This window comes from Centruroides sculpturatus, unplaced genomic scaffold, assembly GCF_000671375.1.
Source record: "Centruroides sculpturatus isolate CEXI.00-Female unplaced genomic scaffold, Cexi_2.0 scaffold585, whole genome shotgun sequence".
Lineage (NCBI taxonomy): Eukaryota > Metazoa > Arthropoda > Arachnida > Scorpiones > Buthidae > Centruroides > Centruroides sculpturatus.
This window is the reverse complement of record NW_019384762.1, coordinates 136,059-160,554: the sequence shown is the minus strand read 5'-3', so window position 1 is coordinate 160,554 and position 24,496 is coordinate 136,059. Positions and strand designations below refer to the sequence as shown.

At 28.7% G+C, this 24,496-nt stretch overlaps 2 protein-coding genes across 3 annotated transcripts in view; one reads left to right on the top strand and one right to left on the bottom strand.

The window, feature by feature from the left end:
- LOC111628823 (protein alan shepard-like) overlaps positions 1 to 24,496 on the top strand; it is a 241,729-nt gene that overhangs the window by 82,007 nt on the left and 135,226 nt on the right. The window lies entirely within an intron of this gene.
- Positions 3,512 to 7,229, bottom strand: LOC111628824 (protein scribble homolog). The gene is made up of 3 exons (XM_023372666.1): positions 7,137 to 7,229; positions 5,878 to 6,066; positions 3,512 to 3,697 (listed from the first exon to the last, which is right to left on the bottom strand). The coding sequence occupies exons 1-3, from the start codon at positions 7,212 to 7,214 to the stop codon at positions 3,605 to 3,607; spliced, it is 360 nt and encodes a 119-aa protein (XP_023228434.1). The 5' UTR covers positions 7,215 to 7,229; the 3' UTR covers positions 3,512 to 3,604.

The following is a 24,496-nucleotide window of genomic DNA, read 5'->3' as shown; positions in this document are numbered from 1 at the left end:
CAAAATGCAAGTTAAAATATAAAATATTATACACTAGAAAGATACTTAATAGTTGAAATTTAGATTAGTTATTTTGACAATTAAACTAAGCATTTTTTTCATGTATTAGTTATATTGTTATAGGAAATAACCTATATGAAATATACTTTTAGTAATGCCATTGTTAAAACATTTACTTTAGATTATTTTACTTTAAATAAAGATTGTGTTCATAATAAATAACACCTAATGTATAAAACTATATTATATAAATCACATGTCCTTCTAAAAAGATATCTAAGATTTAGACAGAAAATAAATTTTTTCCTTAAAGTATGAATATTAATGTTTTATTCTTTTATCATATTGGTTATTCAGTTATTAGTCAAAAAACTTACCCTAGTTTATTATACAGAAATAAATTAAGATTACAGAAGCCATTATTTGGAACAGATAGCATATGGAAAAGTGTCTAGTAGTACTTTCTATAAGTATACATTGTCTTGGCATGTAGTAGTGAGATACTGTTTTGTCTTTCAATTTGATAAAATGTTGCAGAATCATTTATAAAAATTGCATGCAAAAGTTACATTTTTAAATTTTACAAAATTAAAACTTACTTGACATTCTGATTCTGGTAAATTAAAAAACTGTAAATTTACAACTTGAATTTTATCTTTTAGTGCATCATATAAAAATTCAAACATCAAATAGAATTAAAATTTATGGCATAAAGTATTCTGAAAACATTAGCACTTAAGTATTTTTACATGGAAATTTTTTGTTTTTGAATCATTATATTTTAAAGGTAAAAAAATTTCAATGGGAAAATGAGTTATAAAGAATATTTTCTGCATTGTTGAAATGGAAATATAATTACCATTAATTGATGATGATTTCTTATAGCTTTTTTTATTATTAACTGTTAACCATCAATCAGTTTACAAGACCATGTAACACATTTATTCTTGGTTCATCACTAGTCTAGTATAAAGTTAAAGCTTGTTGTTTAGAATACCTTTAAATCAGTGTGTACCATGCAATTGAGTAGTTTGCTTTGTATATCTAGATCAGTATTTTTCCATTTTGACAAGTTTAAAATTTAGGGCAGACTGAGAGACCACACCACAGCATAAGCTTAACACGTGTAATATTTTTTCAAATTGAAAATGGCTTCTCTTCCTGGAAGTTCTAAATTAGTTTATATGAGAATTTAGAGTGTGAGAAATGTCTAATTTGAGTGGTATGAAGCATATTTTAGTGGCACAAGTTACATAGAAAGTAATTACAGAATGATAAACAAGGCCAGTCAACCTCCTTTAAAACTAACAGCAAAATAAGTAAAAAATAAATATATTAGTGAATCAGTACTGGTTTATGTACTGTACAACATATTAATATGTTGCAAGAAGCCAAGATGTCTTGAATGAACAACAAAAGTTTGTGTTGAATACGCAAAAGAATTATATTATGGTACTCATGTTATATTTCCAAGAATTAGTCTTTCTTTTTAAATGTTTGTATAAAATATCTTTTAATTTTTGAAATAGAAGTTAAACTGTACTCGAGTTTTTATTTGAATTATAATTTAGGCTACCTTTATTACAAGCATAATGATACCTTATGTCTTCAATAAAAGTAAATAAATGTTTCTATGACATATTTTTTTTGCTTTTACAAGTTTCAATATCAATGTTTTAAGGTGTCTTTTACAATATAAGGAGAATTTGAAGAAAAAAAAAATATGTCATAGAAACATTTATTTACTTTTATTGAAGACATAAGGTATCATTATGCTTGTAATAAAGGTAGCCTAAATTATAATTCAAATAAAAACTCGAGTACAGTTTAACTTCTATTTCAAAAATTAAAAGATATTTTATACAAACATTTAAAAAGAAAGACTAATTCTTGGAAATATAACATGAGTACCATAATATAATTCTTTTGCGTATTCAACACAAACTTTTGTTGTTCATTCAAGACATCTTGGCTTCTTGCAACATATTAATATGTTGTACAGTACATAAACCAGTACTGATTCACTAATATATTTATTTTTTACTTATTTTGCTGTTAGTTTTAAAGGAGGTTGACTGGCCTTGTTTATCATTCTGTAATTACTTTCTATGTAACTTGTGCCACTAAAATATGCTTCATACCACTCAAATTAGACATTTCTCACACTCTAAATTCTCATATAAACTAATTTAGAACTTCCAGGAAGAGAAGCCATTTTCAATTTGAAAAAATATTACACGTGTTAAGCTTATGCTGTGGTGTGGTCTCTCAGACTGCCCTAAATTTTAAACTTGTCAAAATGGAAAAATACTGATCTACATATACAAAGCAAACTACTCAATTGCATGGTACACACTGATTTAAAGGTATTCTAAACAACAAGCTTTAACTTTATACTAGACTAGTGATGAACCAAGAATAAATGTGTTACATGGTCTTGTAAACTGATTGATGGTTAACAGTTAATAATAAAAAAAGCTATAAGAAATCATCATCAATTAATGGTAATTATATTTCCATTTCAACAATGCAGAAAATATTCTTTATAACTCATTTTCCCATTGAAATTTTTTTACCTTTAAAATATAATGATTCAAAAACAAAAAATTTCCATGTAAAAATACTTAAGTGCTAATGTTTTCAGAATACTTTATGCCATAAATTTTAATTCTATTTGATGTTTGAATTTTTATATGATGCACTAAAAGATAAAATTCAAGTTGTAAATTTACAATTTTTTAATTTACCAGAATCAGAATGTCAAGTAAGTTTTAATTTTGTAAAATTTAAAAATGTAACTTTTGCATGCAATTTTTATAAATGATTCTGCAACATTTTATCAAATTGAAAGACAAAACAGTATCTCACTACTACATGCCAAGACAATGTATACTTATAGAAAGTACTACTAGACACTTTTCCATATGCTATCTGTTCCAAATAATGGCTTCTGTAATCTTAATTTATTTCTGTATAATAAACTAGGGTAAGTTTTTTGACTAATAACTGAATAACCAATATGATAAAAGAATAAAACATTAATATTCATACTTTAAGGAAAAAATTTATTTTCTGTCTAAATCTTAGATATCTTTTTAGAAGGACATGTGATTTATATAATATAGTTTTATACATTAGGTGTTATTTATTATGAACACAATCTTTATTTAAAGTAAAATAATCTAAAGTAAATGTTTTAACAATGGCATTACTAAAAGTATATTTCATATAGGTTATTTCCTATAACAATATAACTAATACATGAAAAAAATGCTTAGTTTAATTGTCAAAATAACTAATCTAAATTTCAACTATTAAGTATCTTTCTAGTGTATAATATTTTATATTTTAACTTGCATTTTGTAAATGACTGATTTACTGAAAAAATATGAAATTTCTCAGAAAATGTTTATTAAATTAATAAAAATAAACAACTATCTTTCATTAAAACACTAAAAAAGTTAAAATTAATTTTCATTGTAAATTCTTAAAATATTTTTGAATTCTAAATCTTAATTCACTTCAAATGCAATTAAAAAATATTTATAAATGATAAAAAAAAATAAGGAATAAATTACGAGCAAAGGAAGGCATTGTAAAAAAACTATGAATACTGTATATTATGAAAGTGTAAGTAAACAAAACTTACTTGTTTTTCTCTTTCCCATTGATTAGTTTCTTCCATCATTTGTTGCTCCTAAGATAATGTAAAATCAGAGAACAGATTAGTTATAATTATTATTTATTTCAATTTTTAAAACTTCTTTCTCTGTTAAAATACTGATTAAAATATTTCGAGAGCTAGATTGTGGATAAATTCACTTTTACAGTTACAAAAAAAATCACAATCTATATTAAATTATACAACAAACAAAGTTTTTTAAAACAACAATTTGAAAGAATTTATTGTACATAATAATTTTGTTTATAAACTGATTTTTGTATGATTGTAGATATTTGTATGGTCAAACAAACATCATCTCTCTCAATTTAACATCTACTTCACTTATAAAAACTAAAAATTAACATTAACTTGTTAGTTAAAATTTTTATTACATGATTTGTAAATTTATATGTAAATAAATTGTTATTTCTATTGATATTACAATACATCATTTCAATTAAGGTAACAGTTTTATTCAAATAATAGCTACAGCTATTATTTTAAACTGTGTATTTTCCCTGTGGTTCTTTGTGGTAATTGAGGGCTGTTATTTCCATTGCAAGTATCAGCATGTGTCTATTATTAATGAAGTATTTACATATTTATTTATAAAAAATTAAATTAGATTTTCAAAACAAATTATACTTCAAATGGCAACTGGTATCTTTCTTTATAACGTGTTATTTTCTATACAGCAATAATAATAAAACAAATAGAAAGTATGCATACTTTATATTCTTTGTTTTACATATTTCATTTTCTATAAAATTTGTTTGCATAGTAAACCTATCTATAGTAGTTTATGATTATTTTTTATGTTTACATCATTTCCCTAAGTTTCCGAAATCGTTAAATAGTAGATGCGGCTACTGTTAAAGGGTGATCATTATTTGAATAAAACAGTATTTTAAAAATAGATTCCAATATCTCAAAACAAATGAATTTTGAGAAAAAACATAAAGATAAATATATAAATATATTTTTTAAAGCATAAGTGCAAGATATACATATAAGTATATATTTTTTGAGTTGTTTAATTAAATGCAATTTCTCACATTTTTAAAAACTGGGAACTTGTAGCAATTTTCAATTTATAAATATATTGACTTAATATTAAAAGAAATTAAAAAAATATTTTATAAGGTATAAAACAGTGTTTTTCAACCTGTGGGTTGTGACCCCCAGGGGGTCGCAAAGCCTTACATGGGGAGTCACGGGTAAAAGAAAAAGACAAGTGTTTGTAGATAGTGTTGCCCACTTTTCAAAATCGCTGATCTGGACGGCAGGTGAGGTTTGTTTGAACAGAAGTTCCTGATGCATGTGCAATGTCATTTTGCAATGCAAATAATGTGAAGTGAATGCCGGTTCTAAATCAGTTACAGTTAGGGACTAGGGAGACTTGGGTAGGAGTAACGTAAGTAGCATAAATTAAGAAAAACAACTAAAGATGATTGGATGGCTCTATTGGATATTGGAGACATGTACGAATTGTGCAAGCAAAGAAAAAAAAAAAGGTCGACAGGTTGCGCATGATATTCCTGGACAAAAAAAATAGTTCACCCAAACAGTGAGTCGATCCCTGGACTGTCTGGGTGGATGGAAACCGGACAGGTGGTAACCCTATTTGTAGGTCCTACACTACAATAAAAAAAAAACTACAATTTCAGTGAGAAAACTGTACCTGTTATTACAGTACAATTGGTTTTTCAATCAATATTTAGGTCTGAACAGAAAGAAAATTAAATACGTAGTTTTTAAAATCACTGATATAGTTTTAATATGGCCCTCGGGGATCACCAGAAGTTTTTAACTTGTAAAGGGATCGCGTATTCAAGAAGGTTGAAAAACACTGGTATAAAAATTTCTAGAGAAATTAAAATATTTTTATTCATATTTAATTTTTATTTCATTATCCTCATTCTACTTTATCAAGGAGAAAGTAACAAAAAATAAAATTTCCAAATATTGTTGAATGCACTTATAATAATAATTATCATGTTCCCCCAAATTAAAATACATTATGAAATGTTGATTATTGTAACCAGAGTTTCTGTTTTAATAATTGTTTTGTGATAATTTTCAACATTAAAAATTTATATTTATGTAAAAATGTAATTAATATAAAAAATAAATCACTATAAATTAAAAAAAATTATCATAGTTATGACATATTATTTTAAGTAAATTGAAAATTTTTAGACAAAACCACATACTTGTCTAATAATTTCTGTCTCTTCATCTTCACGATCAATTGAGGAAAGAGAAAGAGCAGATTTCATTATGTCTTCGATTTCTTCTGGTTCATAACCATCGCAGATTATGAGCTGAATCACGCTACCTGCATTACGAAGAGCGTGGACAGCTTCTTGATGAGAAACTCCCAAAAGTGAAGTACCATTCACCTTTAAAGAATTAACACATTTTAAAATATTTAATTAAAAGTAAAACAATAATTAAAAATATATGTACAATATGAAACTACTGCCAACAAATATATAAACTAACAAAATTTGGCAGTATTGATTTTGGTATTTCAATTTGTAATTTATTTACAAGATTTTTATTGATGATTAAATTATTAACACACACACACACTTCATTACATAAATAAAAGTGGAAAAAGTTTTAATCATTTACTTTATCACACAAAATATTATTTGTTTTAATGACAAATTTATTTACAACAAAATATTTGTAATATTTAAAATTTTACTTCTGTATTTAAAAATATTTCAAATTTAATACCATAAATTATTAACTTACATACAACAATATAAAATATAAGCTTCTAATTTTTTCACACAACTCATAATGAAATAATTGAACTTCTGTATAACAAATTTCTTCCAGAAAAGGTGGATAATTTATTAAATAAATTTTCCATTTAATGAGTTTTTTTTATCAGTAATAACATATTTTTGACATTCTATAAAAAAATTTGTCATAAAGAAAAATCCATTATATGGAACTTCATAATATGGAAGTTAACATTATTTGTTATCTACAAATTTAAAACTATTATTTTTAACTATAATAATCAGAAAAATTGATAAAATGATAAATATAAATAAAAATATTCTGACAAAACTTTAATAATTAAAAAACAAAAATACTCAATTAATTTTTAAAATTTTGTATTTGGTCATTATAGACTTTGTATAGAAAAAAAATTTTTAATATTATTTCTAAAAACAGAAAAAACCTTGAAATCTTTTTTAGTTTTATAAATTTTGCACATTTTATAATTCTGTTACCAAGAAAATTTAAATTTATAAAATAAGTCATAAACACACGTTCCTTGAAATACGCATACTCATCTCACCTTATTACTTTTATTTATTATAAAAATAATTTTGTTATATGACAAAAATACAGTTTAGGCTATTGGATGAGAAATAAACTGATGGAAACTGCATTATACATTATTACTGATAAAATATATATATTAAAAAAGAAAAATGTTTTGTTTTACCTCAATTAATCTCATTCCTGGTTTCAATCTTCCATCTCTTGCAGCAGCACCATTACTATTTATCTGAAAATTTAACATTATGTAAAATATATTTGAATATTTTCTTCATATTTCTTCACTTAAACTACATTACTAGAGGAAATTGTTAAAATTTTATAAAATTTAGTTATAACTATTTTTATGAAAAAGAAATTCAAACTGGAAAAATAATCAAACAATATCATGCACACAACCGTTTAACTTTCCAGCACAAATTTAATAATTGGACAAATGTTTTTTTTAAGCTGCTTTACAGATCAACTTCAGGTCTACCTATACATTAATTTTTTTTTTGTTCTATTTCTGGAACATTTGAATATGATAACAATATACACCACAAATTGTAAATAAAGTATAATATTCTTCACTTTATCCTAATTTAGCAATGTTACTTGTATAGATATAATAACCAATGTCAAATTGATGTTTCTGGTAAATTTAAAATTAAATTTTTATCAGTTTTTGTAAATAGAAATAAGTGAAAGTTGAATCAGTATTACACGATCAATATTTTTTTGTGTATTAAGTTTTTAATGGAAACCAATAATCACCAAGAAATTGTTTTATTTGAAAATACATCATAACTTATCTAAGAAAACATAATGTATTAATGTTCTATGGTTCTTGAATTGAACAGAATAAAATAAGTTTCAGGAAGAATAAACATAAATATCTTATCCAGATATATATATATTAGATTGAAATAACTTTGCCACCTATACTTGGTTGATATATTCTATTGATAAATAACTTAGTATTTAATGTAATAGCTTGAATATAAATGTAAAGGATAGGATCAAACAAATATTGTTCTATTGCTTAGAAATGAGTTCATTATTTGAAGTTTTCATAAATTTATTTGTGACTATCGATATATATAAAAATGAATGTATGTTTGTCTGTCTCCTTCATGCATTACTACACAATTTATCTGATTGCCATGAAACTTTGGGAAGTTGTTTAATACACTCCCGTGAAGGTTTCTGGCACAGTACATTTATCATATGATAGATGGCGTGCGTGTATACGAGCATTTCATCGTGAGCATTTCAACATGGTTAAGAGTTGAAACTTGAAATTTGGTACACAGTTAGGGTGCGTCACAAGAACGCATACTAACAAGGAATTTTTTGAAATCCCCCCACAGGGAAAGGGACAGGATTAAGGCTTCAATAATGGAAGTGTTAAGAGAAAGCAATGTGCAAGATTTACAGGCACAGATATGGTTTTTTGCGTTAAATCGAACATAATTTTAGATTCATCTAAAAATTTTCTAATTAGTCTGGAAATGGGAACCTAATTCCTGCATTCTGTGAAAATGGGTAAGATTGGCTGTAATGTAATNTGAGAATATTGGAAGTTATATAAACTTTTTCTCGAGGTTAGAAAATATGCAATTCTATCTCAAACTATCTATAAATCAGATAATTTCCAACATTGCAGCTGTGACATTATCAGTGTCTCATATTGTTTGCATCTGCAACTACTTACTTATGGTGGTTGTTGCTTCTAAACAGGTACAGATATTACCATATTACATTTTTTATTCTACTGATTTAGAAAATCTGCTACTCTAGTGTGTCTGGTCTCAAGCTTTGCCATATCAGTGAAATTCAATATATACTAACAAGAATTTATAAGGTAGAGAGCAAGTTGCAAGTCCCATTTCATTCCAAAAGTACTTACTGAATATACATTAATTTTATTAATATACTTGCATAGGAAGTCGTGCATGGAGAATTGGATGGAACTTTTTTGTTGTCCTTTATTATTTTCAAGGTCACTTAAAAACAAAATCATTTTTTACTCTTCGTGAATGTAAAGTTTACTTTTTAAAATATTAATACCTTGAACATCTGTTTTCACAATGCTGATTAAGAATCCAGCAAGTGGTTTTAGACTAATTAAATGAAACTTTTTAATTTTGTTATTGAAATTTTATGTTACTTGTTGAAAAGTTACAACATAAATGTTTTTGAAAATCATTTCTAATGTCAACAAAAAAGATTCCATCTATTTCTCCATATGTGACTTCTTACATTAATTTTGTTAATGTAGTTATCTATCTTCAGTATGTAAATAAATCACATCACCAACATTAAAACTCCAAAACCTTTAAACGTCCAGTAGTAATCAATTTAATAATAAACAAACGTTTTCGACCGTACTCTCGGTCTTCATCAGGTTTAAAATCAGTTAGATTCGAACCTGTGCAAGCGTAGAACAATGATTATGAAATTAATTTTGAAAAATGGAACAGCACAAACGGATTTTAAAAGAATACAGTTATGCATGTGCATTGCCATGGCGACGGAATGGCATATGTAATACATACAATTATATAAATATATATAAATAAATACACCAAACGGGGATGTGGTCTTTAACTGCTGGAGTGGGCGTCGCCCGTTACCTCATAGCAGTACTTCCAAGCGTGTGACACATTGACCGCATCATTAGCGTTAATGCAATTGGTGCGTAACCCGGCTTTGTAAATTTCCAGTGCCTCCAGATTTCGCAGGTGTTCCACCCGGTGAGAAAGTTTGATCAGTTTGGCCTCATGTAGGTCAGCTCTTATGCCGGGTTCAGTGGCATATGTTGATAGGGCGGTGGTGTGCCTTTTATTAACGATGTCGTATTTGTGTTCCTGCAATCTTTTATTCAAAGAGCGTTTTGTGGACCCAATATAAACTAATTCCCTTTGAAACCTGTTGTCCCATAGAGGGACCATGTAAACACCCGGTGCTTGCTTCTTATTGATTTTGTCTTTGCCATCGCGGAGTAGCCCATATACAGTGCTAGGCCTCTTGTATGCAATCTTAGTGTTAGTATGGGTGGCAATCTCCCTGTAAACTGAGTTGAGGTGATGATTGTACTCAACTACCGCACGAGACTGTGTGTTATTTACGTTGTGTGTTTCGTGGGCTGCTGCTTGTATGTTAGAAGTGCGCGTGAGAAGATTTTAGTCACATCACCAACATCAATAACCAGCAGAAACAAAAACTTTTATTGTACCTAGTGTTTTCTTCTATTTATAACAGACACTATCAGGTTTAACTGATGTAAAATGATGAACAAAAAAATTTAAAATTAAAATGTTAGAACAGAACGTTTTTAAAATTGCAGATCAAACATGCAAAGTTGTGCATGTCAGATACAATGCATTGAATTAGGCCAGTTAAAATAGTGCTCTCCAGGCTGATGAAATATCGTCTGTCTCCTTGAAGTTAACTGCTGTCCCTTTCCTGAAGACCTTGTAGATTTCTACTCTTTCCAGATGTTTCAGCTGAGGCATTTCTGTTGCATGGTATAGGAGTCATGCTCTATTAAATTCACTTGCATGTCATTTTCTAAAATGTAGACTGAAAGTGCCATGTTGGATTGATGTTCCTTAATTCTTGTGCAGAAGCTCCTAGTTATAGAACCAGTATATTCATATGAACCCTGTAGCCTTTGGTCCCAAATCAGAATACTATAAACTGGTAGGCATTTTCTCTCAGAGGGATCTTTTGCATTTTTAAGGAGTGAGAAAATCATATGATAATACATAGCATAATACATAAATAAATCACACTTTATGTATTAAGCTAGTATCTTGACTATTGGTCTTCAGTATGTTAGGAATGAAGAGGATTCAAGGAACTTTTTGACTCAACTTTGTATATTATATAGGCTATATACAGTCAAATCTCACTACAATGATATTTTGGGGACCAGGAAAGTAGTATTGTTATATCCAAGTTATTGTTGTAGCAAGTTGAAATTTAAGAACCAAGATCATTAAGAAAGTAAAAATTCATTTAAATATATTCTGCGCCTGCATTTCAGTAAACCAAGGAAATGTTGCACTGTTAACATAATCACAATTATGTGTCTTCAGACATTTTCAAGAAGGATCTAAGTTTCCATCCACTATACTGCACTCAATTTTTCTTCTGTTTCTTTAAAATTGTTGCTAGGATTGACTGAACAAAGTCATACTTTTTTGCAACTTCTGTTTGTTTCATTCCACTATCAAAATTTTTGAAGAGTTTCTAACTTCATTTCCAAACTTACCTGCTTTAATGCTTTTATCATTTTTTCCGTGACACATTAGTACTGTTTGTCTGGTGGGAAAAGGAAACACTGTGATTAGTCAGGTGCTTGCAGTTTCTCATAGTAGGGTTGCAATGTAGCCAATAGCTAATTGTGGGCAAACCATTCTGGAGTGTGGTGGGGGTTTATAGTTAACAAGATTAGTGAGTAGGTGCTCCTAGCTCTTTGCCACAGGTCAACTGCAATGAAGCATTTGAGTCAGCTGCAAGTTGTGCCAATACATCCTGATGATAATGTTGTGTCAGGGTTCATTGTAGCAAGTGATAATTACAGTATTTGTATAGGACTTTGGCCAGGATTGTGGACATTCTGTAATTGTTCTGGGATTTAATGTTGTAGCAGGTATTGTTTTAGAGCAGTTTGACTGTATTATGAATTCTTGATATATATTTATGTTAGTTTCAGATATATCAAAATCTGTTAAAATTTTTGAATATAACTAATTTAACAAATATAACTATATAATTAATCAAGTAACTAACACCTTATTCGTTGCCAAGGGAGTTTATTAAAAACTAACATTTTCGATCTACTCCAAAGATAATTAAAATTTTCAGCAATTTTTTGTAGTAGGATCTTATTATGTAATAACAAACATATTTTTGTGAAGTAAAAAAAACTGTCTTTCAATGTTAAAAATTCCTTTACAGTGATGAAATTAGAGCTTTACTGTAATTAAATTTTCTCTTTAGCAATAATAAAACAAGTTTTTTTATTCATAAGTGACATTTTTATTACATTTTTATTTATAATTTTTGTAATTTACATTATTGATTATTTTTATCACTCTTTTATCTACCTTTAAAATTGTTATATTTTTAATATCATCCATTAATATTAACATTTGAATTTTGATATTTACAAATTTTAATTGTGTTCTTTTGGTCAAATGAATTTTATAATGGTATTTTAAAGCATTCTATTTATTTAAATAAGATGTCTGTGCCACTTTGAAAGTACTTGTTTTATTATCACTAAAGTGAAAATTTGATTACAGTCGACCCCCCTATAACACTTGATTTTTCCATTTTATATGAATTCCATGTTGTACGAGTCACTTAGATTTTACAATTACATGTGCCGGGCTGTGAATGGTTCACGTATTTGTAAAATCTAAGTGACTTGTACAACATGGAATTCATATAAAATGGAAAAATCAACAGTGTTATAGGGGGGTCGACTTGTACAATAGTGTTGATTTCACCACCATAAAGGAAGGAATTTTTAATGTTGAAAGACAGCTTTATTTACTTCACATATAATTATTGACATGCAGAATATTTTATTTAATGAAATATTTTTTAAAAATAAATATTCTTGCTTCTTGTCTAGATTAATGCTTCTTGATGTAGTCCAGGGATTGCTAATTATACAGACTTATCACACCTTGTAGGTTAAGTGATAAAATTAAGTCAGAGATGAAGTTAAAAAATATATGCTTTATTAATATCGAAAATACATTTTAGACTCAGTATCTCATCATTCCAAACAGCAAGAACTGATTACTATAAGTGGAGTTTCTGGCATATATACAAAACTTGATAATCTTGCTCTCAACAAAATTGTTTACCCAAAGACTATATGTTTACTTTTAGTTTATTGATCTCTTATAATTTCTACCTTTTCTCCAGGGATGCAAACATCCTTGATATAGTTATTTCTTGTAAATATTTTTTCTTTTTTGTCTGGACTAATACTTCTAGTAATCTATGCTTGCCGTTTGGACTGATGAGATACTATGAGTCCGAAATGTATTTCCAATATTAATAAATATTAAAATTAAACATATTTTTTAACTTCTTCTCTGACTCTGTTTCATCACTTAACCTACAAGGTGTAATAAGTCTGTGCAATTAGCCAGCTCTGGGCTATGTCAAGAAGAAATATTTTTTAAATTTATATTTAATTTTGTTTAAATTATAGATTATGTAATGTAATTGAATAAATAAAATGGCATACTTAACACATTTTATCAGCTTTTGATAAATTAATTATGAACCTGATGAAATGTTTAATTATTGTGTGTGTATATAAACTCAATACAAATTTGTAGTTAATTGAATGTATTTTGAAATTTTTTGTGTTATAAGATGGTTCATGTCCAATACTTTTCAACTGATACTCTTGAGTGTTTTTTTTACTAGTAATATTTCTGTTATTGGATAGTAGGAACTCTAAAGCACTAGAATAATAAAGATGTGAACTCCGGAAAAGTGGTCTTTTGGGAAAATAATTTATATTATTTAAGTCAGTTTAAAAACAAGCAACTACATTATATGATAGAACAAATTATAAAACTGTCATCTTTTCAACAATTTAAAGTTAGAAATTAAAATCTTTACCTTGTTGTCTAGAGCTTTCTAAATTTGGAAAACCAAATTACATAAAGCAGTCTCAAAAGACTTGCCAGGTTAAGTGAACTGAAAGGAACGGAGAGGTAACCTACTCAAACAAGTGTCTCTTAAACTCCTATCATAAGCATCTCCAATGTCTTTAATATGATAGACATTAGGATAATAGATCTAAAAGCTTTTTCTTCAGAGTAAAACTTCTTGCCAGGCTTGGAAATAAGTATCACATCATCCAGCCATCAAATCAAGGCACATAACCAAATGCCAGGCAGGCAATGGCAAATGTGACAGAGAATTGGAGTCAAACTGTCAGGTTCAAATTATAGGTAAGACAGAATATCATTATCAGGCCCAGCTGACTTGAGAGCTTATCTGATTATAGAAGTGAAAACCACTAATTTAGAGTATGGAATGGAATGAATTTGATCCATGAATCCTTATTTTGTCTGAATAAGGACTGTAAACAAAGTTTCACTAGAAGCATTGATTCTGGAGCATGATAAATGAGTCTTAGGCAAACAGAGGATAGTTTTCCAAGCAGAAACCATGCAGTGATAATTCAGACACTCATGAAACCTTTACAAGCAGCAAAAACTATTTAATTATGAATGTTTCTGGTCATTTTTATAGACCATCTTCACATAGAATACAAAATTGTACTTGGTGAAAAATTGAATGTAATAGATAAACTTTTGAACATAGAATGTCAGTTGGTTTAAATTAAAAATTAAAACTAAAGAATTATTTTCTTTTAATTGCAAGTGTGCATTGGCAAGTATTGCCACAGTGAGGAAGACTTGACTGAGACTGCATTATAGAACACAGAATCCTCATCATCAAAAGATACACAGCAGGAACTGATACCACTGATCCTTGCATCTTTTTTGTTTTAGAAGCCACAAGTAGGATTAAGTAAAATGAGCTGATAATTACGTGGAATAAATTCAAGAACTGCAATATCCAAGTGAATGTATATCAAATGCAATGTTATTTATGGTCATTCAGCAAGCACGTCTAGTGGTTGCAGGTTAAGTACCATCTTATAATTATATCTGGATTAAAGATGATGACAGACTATTAGGTGCTATGAAAATTCTTAATAGTCTGTATATATATAAAATAGAAATCAAATCACATAACCCATCATGTAACTAGAGACAAGTCTTAATAATGGATTAATTTCAGGATAAATTTTGACTAATTACTTGATTCTGAAATGTGTGGTCTAAAGGTAAATAAGTGAAGACAAAACTGTCTTTAAGCCATACTTTAAATTTTAATTAAAAATTGGTCATAATTTAGTTGAAAATTAATCCAGTATTGGGATTATAAAACAGCTTGCTTTCTCTTGTTCACAGTTTAAGGACATTTTGAACATAGAATTTCATTAAGATATACTAAATTAATTAAGGCTGCTGTCTCTCTGTGTGACACTTTTTGGGCATGTAGGACCAAAATCTGACAAATCTCTACTTCCGATGGTTTGTCAACTTTTGGCATCTTTTACTCCAGTTAACAAACATGATAAATTTAAGTTACATTCATAATGATTGTGGGTGTTATTTAAATGTGATTTTTATTATGCAAATTAATTATTAAATTAGTAGATTTTAGTACATGTCTCTAAAGTTTTCAGCCTGTATTTCTCATCATATTTAGTTTTTCTATTTAATTGCTTAAAAATAAATAATTTATGATTGTCAATGCATATTTGCATTTTAATTCCGTCTTTTGTATTCAAATTTGATAGATATCTAATGCTTAGTGTTATTGAAAATAGGAAATAATGCCTGTTTTGAGCTGCACTATAGTTATGTGATTCAAGTTTATTGCTGTCTATAAATATCTCAAAGCCCAATGTTTTTAATAATAAGTCAAATTATTGTCATATTGAATTGGGCTACTTTAATGCTGCTATTAATAATTAAATTCTAAGTAATTTGGTACTAGAGGTAGTCATTAAGCACCATTTCTTATTAAATTTAATAATTAAATTACTTACTGTGTGGATGCATTGCCAGTTATGCTACTTGGACCTCTGTCCAACCTTTCACTTCCAGAGATAAGTAACCAAGTATGGTTATATCTAAAATTAAATATGTCTGGAATCAAAGGGATAACACGTTAACTGCCGCCTGTAATATGATATTTTGGCCAGCTGGCCATATTACCCACTTTTTGTACATGACTCCACTGGAGCAACCATGTAGTTCGAGGACTTGCTCAGTCTCGTGTAGTAATAATTCCATTCCTACACTATGTCAATATTACTAATTTTAATATCTTTCATTCATTTATTTAAAAAACATTGTAATCATCTATAATAAAAGAATTTGAGCTAATTAAAAATTTGTTTAATTTTTAATTTAAGAAATAAAGTATTTTTTAATATAATTGATGTGATACTACATTAGTGGATTTAGTGCACCCACAAATAACAGTCTTTATTAAAATATGACTATTGCAAAATTCATGCCAACATTAGAATTTGAACTTTTGAACCTGACAAGCTAGAGACTATAGTGAGGTTGTGGCCGAAGTTTTCAGTGCGAAAACATTCAGCACTGTTTTCCTGTAAGCCTAGAAGTTTGACAATGGCATTTGGAGCATCAGTGGAATCATGCTCAACGTTCCAAACAGCATTGTCAAACTTCTAGGCTTACAGGAAGGCAGCGCTGAACATCCAATGTTCATGTTTTCGTGTTCAAATCTTTGGCTGCAACCTCATTTATATCTTAACACATTGACTGCCAGATTGCTAAATGTGCTAATGCAGTGTTTCTAATTTAATTATCATCAAGGATTATCATCACCTCGAGTAGTGTTTCTCACACTAACACTCCTATCCTTACTCTCTGTTGATCCTCATGCCACCCCATTTCAGTTTAAAAGTAAGAGACAATGTCTTAATACATTGATAAAAAAAATAGAAAAAGAATGTTATGACTAGACTAGTTGACCACTGGATGATGAAATAGAAAAACAGGTGTACATCATTTTCAAATACTAGACTACATGAAAAACCACAAGGAAAAGAAAAATTTTAATACTTGTTTTTGTGTTCAGCTTTTTCCTTTCTTATTGAAAGTTGTCTTGCTTATCAATGGCTTGCATATGATATGCACATCCATATTGGTATGGCAACTCTGCTCAATAATACTGTATAATGCTAGGAGATGGCTATTGCACTTTTATAGTAGCCTATCTGCCCTGTACGAAGTTTATTCAAGCCATCAGATTGACCCATACTCAGAAATTTCTGACTACATTCTTGCTGAAATTTTTCCAAGCAAGGAATTAACAGATTAAGATGATTTTTCATATTAAAATTCATGTAAAATACTGATTAGAGCAGATCAAATCTTACTGTGTGTGTTATATACCATACATACAGTCAGAAAATACAAAGTACTGTACTTACAAAGCAATATTATGAATTGTTTGAAAGAAGTAAATAAAATTTATTCTAAAGTAATAACAAAAATTTCACTTAATCAAATAAACTAATCATAAATTTCTTTAACGATGCTTATAATCCAAGATTACACCAAAAACTTGCAAGTGTATTTTGAGCATATGCTCATTATCAAGCAGTGATATTGAACACTAAATCTGTAGCAACTGACAGTACAGTAAAAAATTATGAGTTTACATTTTAAACACGTAAAAAATTTTTTACTGTAGTGGTTGTTGCTATGGACTTGGTGTTTATTTTAATTTGTCTGATGATTAGCATAGGCTCAAAGTCTTTGATATAATCTTAAATTAATAGCACCATTAGCCGTTCATCAGGTGCAAAGTGATCACTTTTTTTAAGTTTGATTATTAAGCTCTTCTTAGTACATTAGATAATTTTGACTTCTCAGTATATTAGATAATAATATTTCTGATGTACTGTTTACCTTTAAATCATTGTCATTATTAAAAAAATAATAAAATACAAATTAGCAAATTAATCTGTATGAAACCTGTATATATGGTTTTATTAACCACAACTCCAAGCTGGTTGTATATGCAACAAATAATAGTTACTTAAAGTGTTTTTGTGATACTTTATTGTACTTTTTCACAGAAAAATAAAAAAACTACAAGTATAAAAATAATTTCTATATTTTTCAAATATTTTTCTGTTTACTAACTATGAATTATGCTTCAATATTTATACCAAATGTCGTACAAAAGACTTTGATGCACAATAAACAAATTTCCTTTCTATGTATTTTTATGCATTCATATTTTGTTAGCTTTTTATTTAAAACCAGATGATCTGCTGAATTGTTGGACTATAATAAGTCTAAGTTAATAATTAGATAGAAAGTAATTTGTCTAGTGGTATATGGCTAGGCTGTTGTCTCATAATAATTTTAATTTCTCATGGCAAATTCAGTCATTATATCCTTTTCTTGTTTTTTACTCATTTTGCATTCAGTGTTGCTTATTTTTTCAATTCTTATTATCTTATATTGCTTGCAATGAAAGTAGTTTTATGGGGTTTTAATTTTAAAAAGTAATGATTCTAAGTATTATTTCTTGAATTCATTGTACGTACTAAAAACCAGATATTTTAAATTTTCAGTATAGTAGGAAGGGGTGCAATATATCAAAATGATGAAGTGAGATTACCATGTACTTTGAAAGTTTTTCAAATTTTAACAATTAAAGTTATTATTCAGGAATGAGAGAAATGAAGCTATTGAAAATAGGCATAACTACAATTTTCTGTCAAGAAATGACAATTCAAATTGTGCATTGTGTATGAAATTGATCAAATGCAAAAAATATTTTCATATTTAATTATAGCAGCTTTATCTTTTGATAATCGAGTAGAATAAACTCTGTAATGTTGAAAACAAAAGTTTATGAAATGAAGTTTTGTAAACTTTTGTTTTCTACTTTTCCCACCAGTAGTAATCACATACACACTTAGATCAAGTGACTTTGGGTCCCATAATCCTTTTGAGATGAGCTGATCTGGAAACTGTGTCTCCAACAACACCATTGTTTAACTTTCAGTATGAGCAGGAATGCTATCTGGCAGATACCATGCATAATTTTTTTTGTGCACAATTAGCTGTTCCATGAAAGATGCCAAAATTTGCTCTATATAGACTTCAGAAGTAATTGTGTCTGTAAAAAAAAATTTGTTTTATTATATACCATGCAGACACTGCATACCACATGCCAATCTTCACATCTTGAAATCATGAAGTAAATTTTGAATTATAAAAATTTCCAGTACTTGACATGGGTTTATATGATATGATGTGATAAGCACAGATTGAGCAATGTGTGTCTCTGTAGTAATATGGTAGCACAATATATAAAATAATTATTTGCTGATATTACACTCTCACTCATCCTGTGCATTGGACCAAGGTATACTCTGTNATCCAATGGAGTTTGTCTATTTCCAGTCTATGACCAGTTTTTTTTGATTTATGCCTTCTTATTAAAAGATTAATTTTATGAAATTTTGTTCTGAATGTCAGTGTCCAAACCTATCTGCAATTATATAATGTAAAAGCTTAGAGAAGTTAAATTCTGACCATAAAATGGAAAAAAGAAAATATGTCAAAGTCTGTTTATATTGTTACCCCTTCCTTCATATTTTTATTTCTTAATTTTTTTGGTCCATATGAAAAATAGCCAATTTGTGATTTTTCTAAATACTTACACTGAAACAAGTTAGCAGGTTTTCTGAGAATATTGGAAGTTATATCAACTTTTTCTCGAGGTTAGAAAATATGCAATTCTATCTCAAACTATCTATAAATCAGATAATTTCCAACATTGCAGCTGTGACATTATCAGTGTCTCATATTGTTTGCATCTTCAACTACTTACTTATGGTGGTTGTTGCTTCTAAACAGGTACAGATATTACCATATTACATTTTTTATTCTACTGATTTAGAAAATCTGCTACTCTAGTGTGTCTGGTCTCAAGCTTTGCCATATCAGTGAAATTCAATATATACTAACAAGAATTTATAAGGTAGAGAGCAAGTTGCAAGTCCCATTTCATTCCAAAAGTACTTACTGAATATACATTAATTTTATTAATATACTTGCATAGGAAGTCGTGCATGGAGAATTGGATGGAACTTTTTTGTTGTCCTTTATTATTTTCAAGGTCACTTAAAAACAAAATCATTTTTTACTCTTCGTGAATGTAAAGTTTACTTTTTAAAATATTAATACCTTGAACATCTGTTTTCACAATGCTGATTAAGAATCCAGCAAGTGGTTTTAGACTAATTAAATGAAACTTTTTATTTTCAAAAAATAGGATCCTAAAAGATACTACTTTTAGTGGGGGGAACTACTTACAAAGTCAACCAAAATCCAGCAATTAAACAGTTGCACAAATGTTCTCATCTACCTTCTAGTAGATATTTTCAGGTGGAATATTACAATTCCACATGAAAATTCTACATTTAGAATCACATGTGTTGCGTAGTAAGTGTGGCACCTGGCTGTTGGTGGATACATATGACATCATAGAATTCATGTCTGATTGAATATCATCAACCAGATCATCAACGTAAAACTTCCAAGCTGAGGGGAACAACTCCACATTCTTGTGGTTGATGGCAAAGTTCTTTATAGAAGCCTTGTAGATCTCATACTTCTCCAGGTATCATAAAAGTATCTTATCGTATGCAGAGTGGATGATCCTGGATAGATGAAAGAAGACCTACACTCCTGAGTTTGAAGCGTAAGATGTGAGGGCAGTCGAAAAATAGCCTTTTTTGATGTTTTCCTGTTGTTCCTTGAAGCATGTTTGTAAGTGTCTGTATGTATCCTCAATGTATGTGAGTGGGTATTGCATCTATGATCATGTAGAGGAACAAAATACATTCCTGGGAGGTGGTGCCAGTTCTTGGTGTCCTTGGCATTGCAAAGGAGAAAAAAGATGGTTGGGCACTGCCTAGATGCCAAACAAAAGCTGGATTTGGCAATTTCTCTGTATGCAAGGGGCCAATGCAACCTCTCTAAAGTTGATGCCTGTGGTGGGTGTGCTTGGTGCAGTGTCAGTGTACAAGTGGGCTTCATAGTGGGAAATGAGGCCTTTTAATAGATTTCAGAACATACTCATGTTCAAGTACCTGCCATAGGATGTAACAACATTCCTTCTCCCTGTCCTGAATATCAGAGCAGTGGGTAAAAACTCTTCAGATCAATGCATTAAATGCTGCCAATTTGTAATGAAAAGGTCATATGAAGGGAGTGTACTATGTGGAATTGTAATATTCCACTTGAGGATATCTACTGGAAGGTAGATGAAAATGTTTGTGCAACTGTTTAATTGCTGGATTTTGGTTGACTTTGTGAGTAGTTATTTTTTGTATATCCAGTGCTGTTGTTACTTGTACTACTATTGGTTTGGATGCTGAAATTTATTGTGATATCAAGAACAAAAATCTTAATCAAAATCAGCTACTAGATTGACATAAATTAAATTTATTCATACATAAANAAATATTTTCATATTTAATTATAGCAGCTTTATCTTTTGATAATCGAGTAGAATAAACTCTGTAATGTTGAAAACAAAAGTTTATGAAATGAAGTTTTGTAAACTTTTGTTTTCTACTTTTCCCACCAGTAGTAATCACATACACACTTAGATCAAGTGACTTTGGGTCCCATAATCCTTTTGAGATGAGCTGATCTGGAAACTGTGTCTCCAACAACACCATTGTTTAACTCTCAGTATGAGCAGGAATGCTATCTGGCAGATACCATGCATAATTTTTTTTGTGCACAATTAGCTGTTCCATGAAAGATGCCAAAATTTGCTCTATATAGACTTCAGAAATAATTGTCTGTAAAAAAAAATTTTATTGTATACCATGCAGATACTGCATACCACATACCAATCTTTACATCTTGAAATCATGAAGTAAATTTTGAATTATAAAAATTTCCAGTACTTGACATGGGTTTATATGATATGATGTGATAAGCACAGATTGAGCAATGTGTGTCTCTGTAGTAATATGGTAGCACAATATATAAAATAATTATTTGCTGATATTACACTCTCACTCATCCTGTGCATTGGACCAAGGTATACTCTGTATATGATCATAGAAAAGTTGAACTTATTTCTTTTCTTTCAAATAAATTCTGTCAACAACATCAACAACACATAACTACTGCGGTGTAGTAAAAGTAAATAATTTCATTTCTGTAAAATTTATTGAAGTCATCAGTGCCCTTCCTTACTTTTTATTTTTTGAATAATAAAAATTTTTCTATTTTACATTTGTAAAATAAAATGTAAATTCTAATTAAGAACAAAAAAAAAATAATATTAATCCAAATATCTAATTGCCAGATCTGTCATACTTCAGTTTGGACTATTAATTAATCAACTATATAAATTACAATTAAAACATTAATTAAAAAAATAAAGATGCCAGGACAAATTAATACATTACAAATTTAATGTACAAAAGTATCACGAAAGTGTCTTCATATTTTCTAGCATCCTTTTTAACACCATGGAACAAACAGTCCTTAGTACCTAAAATTTGTAATTCATCTTGGCATATTTAATTTTTTAATTAATGTTTTAATTGCTAATTAATTTTTTATGATTTTTATTGCATTTGAACAGCTGATTTGATATTTTTGTCTTAACATCAGTTATTCTTTATTAAACTTTTTAAAATATTTAATTGTTGTTTAATCAATTCATAAGCAACTAATATTATTTATATAAAAAATAAATTGGACCGCTATTGTGGAGAGCATTGGAAGTGACATGAGATGTCAGGATACTGAAGACAGTCAGGTGGAGCTCTGTATGTGTAATATGTAATCTGTGTTTACAAATGTACTCAATAATAGAATAATTACTTAGCTAATTATTCTGTTTATAGATAAAGAAATAACAATTTACATGGAAAATTAATGTTTAGGAATTAGTAGAAAATTGAAAATTTTTCATTCATTAAAATTTTTGTTTTTAAGTGAATAAAATTTTCAATTATTTGGAATTTAATTTATTTACTACTTATCTGCTGTATTTAATTTTTTTACAAAAAAAAAATATAGTTTGATTGGATCCATTCTTCTCAAGCTTTATATTAAAACTAAACACATTATAACTTGTCATTAATATGATGAAATTCCATCAATCACAACAAATTTTTTAAAATAAAATGTAAAATTATTATTTTTGATAAATGTTTTCTTTATACCAAATTTTTATAAATGTTATTAATAAAAACTGTTACCTTGAACTTGCTGTTTTCCACATTAAATAAATTATTATGGATACAATTATTTTGATTTGATAAAAAATGATTACATTACCACACCAAGATAATATTCATTGAAACACTAAATAACTACTGTCTAACAGCATCCAATGTCACATGACCAAGGCGTTTCTTTGAAACAAGAGCTTACAATCCAGGCTGGCCTTTTTGTTCTTTGGTAAATAAATTACCCATCCCATGTACTTTGTAGAAAGAGCATCTTCAAACTTATTTAAATCGCTAATTCAACCAACAGAGCTAGTAGTTTCTTCAGCTAGGGAAGCAATAGCAGTAATCAGCAAAATGTTATGCATGTTGCCATCCAATATTTCTTGGTTCTGTAAAATCAATACCCATGGGTTCTCCACTATCAGCAGTTTTAGCTGAGCTAATTATGAGAAATGTTGCATTTAATATTTTCTTGGTTTCTCTCATAATCTGTTACCCGCTCTTATACATTAGGTACATAGATGATGATCTGTAGCATGTAATGGGTCCACTGCCAAATTATTACAGTTTGTACAACTTTTGTCATCTATATACTCTTCTATTAATTTTACTATAGAAAGTGAAAAAGACAACAAGATAAGCTTTCTGGATTTACTAATTTTTAGAACTCCCACAGGCATTAGCTATGGTGTGCATTATAAATTTAGTTTATACCCATACATATGCCCTTCACATTCTTTCAACCAACTAGGGTATGTTAACAATACCATTGTTGTACTAATTCGAAGAGCTTATCTGCTTCCATCTTCTAACTATTTAATACATAAGGAGTTATGCGTTATAGCAATAGCAACCTGAAAAGTGGGATACATGCATCCAAAATTTAAACATATCAATAACTGGTTTCCTAGATTGCGCTTTTTGCCTACAGCATTGATTGCCAAAGTGACAAGCTTACGTTTCTAACTCCTTCTATTCCGTACCTAAGACTCATTGCATTACACATCATCAAAATTTTTAAGAAATATGGACTTAATCTTCTGATTAAACCACAAATAACTTTGCACAGGCTNTATTCCGTACCTAAGACTCATTGCATTACACATCATCAAAATTTTTAAGAAATATGGACTTATTATTCTGATTAAACCACAAATAACTTTGCACAGGCTCCTCTTCAATGACAGAGATGTATTTTCTCTACTAGAAAAATCAGGAGTTTTTTTTGGTTCCATTAAAACAGCTAGATAGAGATATAAATATTTTTTATATTGTGGCCATGACAAGAAAATTACATACCCATCTTACTGAATACCAGAACGATATCTGTAACAACAAGGGTACTATTGAACTTTTTAGAAGTGTTGTGGAAAAGAATTGTGTGCCAAAATGGAATGAGACTTCATTACTGTTGCATTGTGATGGCAAAAAAGTTACTTTTATTTGGAAAGTATTATTTATTGAAACTATGGAACCATGTAATCTTTCAGGAATTTGGAACTTTTAAAAAACTTTGATGTTTTAACATTTATGTTATCATCTTTTATCTTTATTTTATGTTGTTTTCCATGCTGATTTATTTCTATGCACATGTTATTTTTGTGCTTATGGTAGTTTGAGTTTATTTAATGTTATATTTGAAAATATGTATGTCA

Excerpts from the sequence above, each read along its gene's own strand:
- LOC111628824 (XM_023372666.1), bottom strand. The coding sequence starts at position 7,214 with ATGTTAAATTTTCAGATAAATAGTAATGGTGCTGCTGCAAGAGATGGA. Across the intron at positions 6,067-7,136 it reads CAGGAATGAGATTAATTGAG|GTGAATGGTACTTCACTTTT; the intron begins GTAAAACAAAAC and ends AATTCTTTAAAG. Across the intron at positions 3,698-5,877 it reads AGACAGAAATTATTAGACAA|GAGCAACAAATGATGGAAGA; the intron begins GTATGTGGTTTT and ends ACATTATCTTAG.